Source organism: Paramacrobiotus metropolitanus, unplaced genomic scaffold, assembly GCF_019649055.1.
Source record: "Paramacrobiotus metropolitanus isolate TYO unplaced genomic scaffold, Prichtersi_v1.0 Parri_scaffold0000027, whole genome shotgun sequence".
Taxonomy (NCBI): domain Eukaryota; kingdom Metazoa; phylum Tardigrada; class Eutardigrada; order Parachela; family Macrobiotidae; genus Paramacrobiotus; species Paramacrobiotus metropolitanus.
Window position 1 is genome coordinate 922,032 of NW_026570247.1, and position 9,246 is coordinate 931,277.

Below are 9,246 nucleotides of genomic sequence, written 5' to 3' on the forward strand. Positions count from 1 at the left end.
TCGGTAAAAAATGCATTGGGAGGACATAAGAAAAACAGTTCACTCAGTTTCTGGAGCAGAGAATCGGTGTTGCTTTTAATGCGAGGTAATGCTACTTGTGTTCAGAAAAAGTTCTGTATCGGTAAAAGATTGGATTACGTGCACTGTATTTACCAGGAGTTGGTAAAACTGGTAGTTTGAAAGAGTACTAGATGTGTAATTTATCTGCGCTTGCTGCACAGGAAAGAAATGCTGAAATACAGCGCCTGCTGCAGAAGATTGCGCTGCTGAAGGCCGGGCAACCTGATCCCGATGACCAGTTTAATTGGTATGAGCCAGTGCAAAATAATTTTATTTTGATAATCTGTAAATTTTAACCATCAAGTGGTGTACCGGTATTTGTACAATTTTGACTTGAGTGGGTGTCAAAACAGATAAAAAATCAAAATAGCCACCCGTTGCGTTTTTGTGGTATTTTCTTTGCATTTATTCTGTTTTAATCCGTGCTCAGAATCAAATGTCAAAACTCTATGGCTTTTTACAGGGGTCAAAACAATCCTGGACCTCAAGGCGAAGCTATTGAGGAATTTTAATTCATCTTTTGTGGAAAATGAATATTTCGTAAAAAGTAGATCGTGAAGACGATGACACTGCTGGTTTTTCCCAAGAACAACACACATCGGCGCAGTGATTATTTCCATATCTTACCATTGGCATTAAGCTTGAATTGTCATGCCTTTGTATTCAGCAGTTTTTCTAGTTTTTGTATACTTTTATTCTTTTTTGTATTTTTTTGACAGTATTCAGTCGAAAGTATTCAGCTCTTTACGAATGGTTCGACATTAATCTTTTGAGCCTGAGTTGGTGTGTTTCGTAATGATGCAATGTATTGTAGCTTGCGGGTGGTAATGCATTGTGGTTTGGTAATCATGTAGAGAATTTTGTTTCTGGTGGAGATTAAAATGTTCAGGCATATTCTGGGTTTCTACTGGATGAGTCTGTGGTTTGAGACGTTTGAAAAATAAATGTAGTAGTAATTTCAAGAGCGAAACAAATTACTAATGAATATCAATATTCGAGTTCGAAAACAAAGAGAACTATTAAAAAAACAACAAAAATACAGCGGAAAAAATCGTAATTTTTGTATTTAAGTTTATTTAGATTCCTGTTATCGGTGTGCTGCAATTAAATGTGGTAAGAGTACCACGGCAATGTTAAGCCGTTTGTCTGGACACTCATACGGCGCATAAGCACGGGCACGAGTATGTGGTTTGTAACAGTTTCGTCATCTCCAAGCATGTGGGTTTCAGCCAAGTTGATACCAATCGCAACTTCCGAATATTTCCCTCTTGATAAAACTGATTCTGGTAGGATTCCAGTTGTTTTTTCCCACGTACTATTCTCCTTGTCACTGGACAATGCTGTGTCGATGATTCGTACGGTGTGTGCTCATCTGCGTGATATGCCTGTGGGAGCGGGAAAGAAGGCGCTATTGGCGTCGTTGGGTCTGCTGGCCAGTACATGTACCGCGGCAGCCATCGCCAGTATTTGGGAGAATGACGACATGGTGGGACAGTGCACGCAACCCGTAGAAGTGGCCAATGCCTCCATAAACTTCGTCCATCTGTATCCTGGTCTGCCACCCGGAGCGATCCCCTGTGATGGGCCTGGACCCAGTTCCTGTGGCCGATGGGATCAAAGTAAGGGCTGTTTTGTCAACTTTTGCAAGTGATCGTGAGTTTTGTTGATAATTAGCTCGGGTTGGAGCCAGGAAATCGTCGCGTGCGCCTTACAACATTCTCTCACATCATCGACATCCTACACAAGTTTTTTGTCGTGACTTTCTATCAAACTGATTACTAATAGCAGTAGTTCTGAAAAAATTTGGAACACCCTTTGATACTAAATTTCTAAAAGTAAATTTCTCCCAGCATTTCACTTTTTTGAATTCGAATGAGTGTATGTACGTATTGGGAAATTTTCACACATTAACACTTTATTAATTTTTTATTTTATTATCGTAAATTATAAACGGTGCATCATTCCACCTCGACTTACGATTTTTTAAATCGTCAGCACTGCTGCAAGCGCATGTTAGTCAATATTTTTGAGGATGTCTTGAATAAAACTATCGTTGGGAATTCACCATGCATCCAATGAATTTTCCAATTTTTGATTTAGTGATTTGTTCGTGTAGACTGGGACAGACGTGAGCCAGCTGATACGGCTAAAAGCGAAGCCTAATGCTCGGGAACCGGACTTGGCGGCGGCGACGCCTAAAGCTACGCGAAATTTATTTTTCTTCCGACATGGACATTGTGTTGTGGATGGGATCTCAGATGAATGTCGTATACTCATAGAACTAGGTAAGCAAGCTATACAACGTTAAAGCTCTGTGTCTGGATAAATTGGTCGGACATATGGCAGAAGTAATTAAGATAAGCGAATCAGAAAGATAGCCGATGGAGCTGCATTGTACAATCGCTGTCTTCTAAGCCTTTTATATTTTAGACTGTAGCACTGACATGTTTTCGCAGGCCGCGCACAAGCTCAGAACACAGGAAAACGTCTGCGTAATTTGCTCTTTCCTTGGACAAAACTGATCCACTCGAGCATGTGCCGTGCTCGGAAAACTGCTCAAATTATTGCCTCATCCTTGCCGGAAGTTGAGCTCGAGAGCGCTGATCTGATCCGTCAGGGCGCTTCTATTCCTCCCGAACCTCGGCGGGCAGCTTGCGACCGGGTGCTCAGGTGGGATTTTGTTGTTATAAATTGACTTAAAACGAAAAACTGATGCGCTTTTTTTAATTGCCATTGGTATCTTAAAATTCGTAAATAAATTTCGAAAAAAATACTTTTTAAATTTTTTTAGATTGCGGCCTTCCGGTGTTTCATTCAGGTTAGAGGTGGCCTTCCGGCGTTCGCTGATACTGATCAGGAGATGGGCAGTTCTGAGATCATCGTATGCCATGCCAACGTTATTAGCTAATTTGTCTGCAGGTGGGCCTGTGTGTTTCAAATTCGTTCACCATTCTAATGGAAGCGGTTGTAAAATTACCACTGGGAGGCACTTTTTACTTGACTATGCCGGTGTACGAAACCACTTAATCCATTTCAGCACTTTTGCTAATACGCCGGTTATTACAGCAACGTAGGCATCTGAAATCGATATAATGCATAGTTTTCCCTTACTTTATCGATCAGAAATGATTGATTGTTGATTTAGTTCGAGTCGCCATTAATAAGACTTGTATGGCGCTCTATGCTGATGCGAAAGGTTGTTTCCGTCATCTGTACTCTAGTTAAATGACGTTGTTTTGCTATAGTTTTATAGTGTTAAGGTTTTTGTTATAAGTGACTATTGCAGCGTGTAGTTTGCTTGAAATACTACTGCTAACAATATATGAATTTCAGAGCTCTGCAGTTACCTCCAGAAGCGTGGTTACGGATGTCCTTATACCACATCAGTATAACTTGGCTGACCATACGCCCTAATGGACGGGTAAGATTTTTATGTACAATTATATCGTAAGTAAAACGTCTGTAAGGAATTCGTCTTTTCAAAATTTTCAGGCTATTTGCTTGTCTACTGGTACATATTTGCAGACAAGAATAACAATAAGTAATAATATGCCTTTATATCACGCTACGATTGTTCATGTTGAACAGATGAGCTTACGCATGTAAAAGAAATCAAGGAATCGGATTTTCATGCCCACCATGTCTAGGAGGACTGCCGGTCTTGTCCTGGAGAAGCGCAGTGTTATTAGTTGCTGTTTTTCATATATTTTTATACGGTTTGTTGCTGATGAACATCTTAATCAGGAAAATAAGTCGTACGCACCGGTGAAAAAGCCATCACGGTATGCTGCTTGGGTTTCCTTCTTTTATAAGCTTCTCTGTTGTTACCTGCGCAGATGTTGATCTGTTTGTGATAATTATTATTGTGAATAAAGATTCGAATGTACGGTTAGCGATCAGTCTTGTTATTATAGAACTTGAATAAGTGTAATATCCGAAACTGTCCTTTTTGATTGGCCTAGTGGCTAAGCGCCACATTCTGCACCAAGTTTTTTCTAATAAATACAGGATGTTGTAGCCGGATTAGCTCAATGTATGACATTGTTTTCTAACGAGTTGAACAGCTAAACTTATTTACTTTTGAATTCTTGTTACACTTACTGCTATACAGTACTACTATGGACAATAACGCCGTACAGCCCGCAGCCGTTGATCATTTTCAGGATGCCACTGCCCAGGTTGAAGCATACCTACAAACCTTGGCGCCGACAGTGTCGACATTGTATTTTGACCATATCAAGATGGTCGAAATTCCGCCAACACCACTGTTTGCTGGATTTACGAATATTCAGTAAGATTTTGTTGTACAAATAATTTTTAAAAATTTTAATAATTTGGCTGAAATTGTGAATCAAGTAAAATGCTTAAATAAATGTAGAATAATTCTACAGGTCTATCACCGCGGCCAAGTGTGGCCTTACATCGCTGGCCAACCTCCCTGGTAAAGCGACGGTGCAGTCGCTGTACCTGGAGGGCAACGCTTTGTCCGGATCGGCCTTGGAGGCCCTCCGGGACTGTCATTCCCTCCGACAGCTGCACCTTCCGGACAACCTGTTCGAGTCGGCGGACGACTTCTGACCGATCCGAAACCTGCCATTGGATCTGCTGGATGTCGGGTACAACCCGATCACCCGCAGCTCGTCCTGTCAGGAAGCATTGGAGCTGCTGTTTCCCAACACCGACATCCAGGTGACCGGACACATCGTCCAGGAGGACTCCAGCAGCAGCGCGGAGGAATCGTAATTATATGTTTCCGATACTGGTATTTATTTTTATTAACGTTTATTAATTACTATCAAATTATCTTTCGTTTCCTTTTTATTTATCAGTTATATTTTTTAAACTAGAATTCGAAGAAGAATCCACCAAGGATTCGGAGGAAATGGCAGCCGCCGTCAAAGCGCTGGAAGAAGGTAAACTTGATTTTTTGAGCTGAATTATTTTTAATTTGCTTTTAATTCTTTTTATTCGTAGATCCGGATTGGGAGATGGATCATGTGAGCAACTCGTGCTCCGAGGATTCTGCGGATTCGGAATTGTAATTCGTTGGTTGTTTTTGCGCTACTTGTGTTTTTTTCAGCATTGTTGTATGAAATTAATAAATGCCAGTGGGCTACGGTGTCGCTTTACGTTACAAGATAATAATCACAGGTGCTAGCAAATGCATTCACATACACATAATATAGTTCTTTATTCAGTTTATTGTTGATAATAGTATTGGCATACACACAAACGATCTCACTCGTTGCCAGAGCAACGCTCCGTAGCTACTTTACCCATCTAGTTGCTAGTCTACTCAGCTAGTTGCTAGCGTATTCAACTTGTTTCTTAACTGCATAGTCTTTCGCGGGTTCATCCATGCAATTTGATCTCCATGCAAATTATTCGCACTTGTCTGCACTTACAAACTTGTAATATTTGACTTGCACGATTTCTTTATCTGACGTATTTTCTAAAATGTCCGAATATCTTTCACCTATGGATTGGGAGGCCTGGGGCCGTAATTTTCATGAAAGTGTAGCGTCCTTTAACGCTGAATTTGATATCGTGGATCAGATTTTGCGGGAAGCAGGTGTGGTTCCTGAAGTAAGCGAGGGATTTGTCGATCCGGATACACAGAAGGACCGATACCTACCACGGTACGAGGCGATCTCCCCGCCGCCGCCGGCCGAAGCGGATCCTGAGCCCGTCCTGATCCACGTACCCGAACCCAGCAATGCCACCCAGTTTCAGCCGCCATGCCAGCTCGTGCCAACGTTCGACCCAGTACCTCCGGCTCCCCCATCCCAACTTACGCTCGGTGAGCAGGCAACGCTGCACGAGTTCCTTCAAGTTCGACCTAGCGGACCGGTATCGATGTATGCCAATGTGGATACCGTGACTTTGACGCACAGCGGAGCGTTGACGGTTAACATCTACCGTGAGAATGGCGTCCCGCAGTTCGCGACCCTGCACACCTGTCGTGGGAAAGAGAAGGCCGGTTGTGCCACCACCATGGGGGAGCTGCGTGCTGTACTGCGCTTTCTTCTCTCGGCTGAGTGCGACGCCCAGATCCACCGCGCATCGCCACCTGTCAAGAGGGGCGAACTCGTCGACCCAATGTTTCGGAAAGGGTTCTCCCTCACCCTGCACGCCGCCTGGATCTCCCTGAAATCCGGCAAGCACTTCCAGCTGCGGATTTCGCGCGTGGGCGACAATCATCGCAGCGTAGCCACGCCCAAGATCAGCCAAACCACCCTGCAGCGCCTGCGATGCAAGAACTGGTACGAGCTTCTCCCGCAGCTCTTCCCGGGCTTCTCCCATGGGATCAAACGTAAGGTCACCAGTTCATGCAAGTTCATTTCATTGTTCAACCAGTTCAGTTCAACGTTCATAAAGTTCAATGTTCACTGTAGTTCAGTGTTCATTAAATTCATTTCAATTCAGTTCAATGTTCATTAAAGTTCGGTATTCATATTTTTACATTCATTGTTCACTGAATCGAATTGAATTCATCTTTCATCTTTTTTAGCGTTGCCGCAAGAGTTTTGGAAGGACTTCCGAGCATACCTGGCTATGGAAGCCGTCCATGCTGCGCGCTCTATGGACATCACTGGACCGACGGAAGGGCAGTTGTCGGTGATGCTGTCTAACCTGCAAGCGTCTAGTTTCTACAGTATTTTGCTGGAGCTGATGCCTGTCTATTCTGATTGTTCTTTTACATGCTTTGCCAGTATTGATTACGTGCGTGAGCAGTGTCAGATGTGGAACTTTACTGTTAACAATTATTTATTGTAGCATTGTGTAGCTTAGCCACTGCGTAGGCCAGCAACCGTTTGTGTACGTTAGCCACTATCAGTATTTCATATCAAGCTCACTTGTTCTGAATTAAATTTAGTTGGCGTGTTTTTGTTTAGAAAGTGTTACTAATGAATTTCAATCATGGATTACACATTATCTGATGTTGATATGGCTGACTTAATTGCGGACGGTGATTGGGATGACGACGATCCCATGCAGTTAGATAGCGATACATTACGTGATGCTGCCATGCTAGCGGCAGAGGATGACTGGGTTTTGGATGAACCTATGCCCCAGTGGGGCGGTAGTTCGGATATAGCAGACAGAGTCGATGTTCGCTGCATTGGTCGTAAATATTCCAGAAAATTTCGTGTACATCTGAACACTTTTGACGTTAAGGTTTCTGATTTAATTGGTACTGCGATCAGTGACATTTCGCAAACCATTTGTAGCATTTTAGAGTATATTCTGGCTGTTATATTGACTGGTGTGAACGACAGCGATGCGGTCCGTCTGCGTGTTGATTCCCGTCATTTTGATCGTCCTCTTTATACATCGCTGACCCTCCGGACCGAGTTGAGTGTCCAGCGGTGGATGGCCGATATTCAGCGCGTTTTGAACAGCCATGAAGAATTCAGACTGGATGATTCCTTCCAAATCTTTGTTCAACATACGGAGCTGCCGTTTGGTCGTTGTGTGAAGGATGTACCGGCACTCCTGATGCGTCGTCTGAAGAAGATGAAGTCCGTGACGATTGTTAATGGCGATGATAACCTTTGCATGGCGCGCGCGTTGGTAATGGGCAAAGCTTTAGCCGACAACGACAAGAAGCTGTTCCGGAGCCTGCGGCGGGGTAAGCGAGTGACTACGAAGTTAGCCAAGCAGCTCATCAAGCGTGCCGGTTTGCCAGAGCGGGCGTACACTCTTAGAGATTTATCGGCGTTCGAGAAGGTTCTTACCGCATATCGTATTGTTGTGGTCAGCGTTGACCATGCGAATGCCATTGTCCATAAAGGCCATAAGCATAAGAATCATATAATTCTGCTGCATCATGACGGGCACTTTGATTTGCTGAAGTCCTTGCCGGCGTTCTTTAAGCGTAACTACTGGTGTTTTGAGTGCATGAAGGGGTACGATAGCCGTGTTAAGCATCGCTGCCGTGCGAGGTGTTCGTTGTGTCTCCGCGCATCTTGCTCGCAAGATGCCGACAATCTTCTCGTTTGTCCGGATTGTCATCGCACGTTTCCTGGCCAGGATTGTTTTAATTATCACAAGCTTGGTAGCACAAAGGGTCCTTGTCATCGGCGTAAGGCTTTATGTGACACCGTTAAGCTCTGTGTCCAGTGCCGCTGCATCTACTCTAATGCCCAGCGCAAGCCGGACAATCCTCACCGTTGTGGCGAGACGAAATGCAAGACCTGCGACGTCTTTGATCTTCCCGCGGATCATCGCTGCTACATGCGTCCCAAGCCATTCACTCTGGACCGCATGGCCAGGTGCGCATCGGCGAAATTCTTGTACTTCGACTTTGAGACCTACGTTTCCTCGTCCGGTGACCTTGTGCCCAACTTGGCGGTAGGTTGCTCACGGTGTGTTTGTTTTTATTGTATAACAAGAATGCTGTGTTACGACAGGTTGCACAGAATGACGTAGCCGATGAATGGATTTTTCCCGACTCTGCTACGGATATTGGCAAGGACGTCACCGATGACCTTTGCACATTCCTCTTCCAGGAAGACCACCAGGGCTACTACGTCATCGCCCATAATTTTAAGGTATTCTTTCTAGACAATTCATTTAAAATCACTTTTGTCAGAGACCGCTCACTCGAGGCGGTAGACACCTCTCGTGGCTTTGCTCTGTCGCCCGCCCGCACATGGCTACTCCATTCGTGCCGCGCTATTACGCTGCTTACTCAGCGTATACTTTGTCTACGCTGACCAATCAGCGCATTTCTCTGCACTCTTGGGGGTGGAGCCCTGCGCCTACGGGCGATTCCATGCTTTGCCGCATCAGCTGTTGCAGACCCGCAGCACGCGGAATCATTAATCACGATTCTCAGCTAGCGCACTGCAGGCACTTTTTCCAGCTATTCCCGCATTGGGTTTTCTGTTGGTTTTTGTGTGTTGTTGCTTTATTGTTATCACAATAAAGGCTATATTTGCCCCATTTCTTCCTGCTTCTGTGTCATATCTGACATGGTAGCACTATCGTTCGGTTTTCTTTCCTGGAACCTCTGATCCCCCAGTGAAGGCACAATCGGTCGAACTACGCTGATCGCCTATAAGTAGGCCAGCAATCCCGCGACCATCTCCTGCATCATACGGATCTCATTGGAGATCCGCAGCGCGACGGATTACATACGGGTCGGCGCCTAAAAGTAGGTCCCCCGCAGCTTTGGCTCCC

At 44.5% G+C, this 9,246-nt stretch overlaps 1 protein-coding gene and 1 pseudogene across 2 annotated transcripts; both read left to right on the forward strand.

Moving 5' to 3' along the window:
* Positions 1–1,384: 1,384 nt before the first annotated feature.
* LOC129588012 (serine/threonine-protein phosphatase PGAM5, mitochondrial-like) lies at positions 1,385–3,739 on the forward strand (annotated as a pseudogene).
* A 1,711-nt stretch (positions 3,740–5,450) lies between these two features.
* On the forward strand, positions 5,451–6,907 carry LOC129587998 (uncharacterized). Of its 2 annotated transcripts, none has more exons than XM_055481989.1 (2): positions 5,451–6,373; positions 6,572–6,907. In XM_055481989.1, the coding sequence occupies exons 1-2, from the start codon at positions 5,518–5,520 to the stop codon at positions 6,835–6,837; spliced, it is 1,122 nt and encodes a 373-aa protein (XP_055337964.1). In that variant the 5' UTR covers positions 5,451–5,517; the 3' UTR covers positions 6,838–6,907. The 2 variants fall into 2 exon arrangements, with proteins under 2 accessions (XP_055337964.1, XP_055337965.1); XM_055481990.1 differs by having other exon boundaries at positions 5,451–6,323.
* Positions 6,908–9,246: the final 2,339 nt, after the last annotated feature.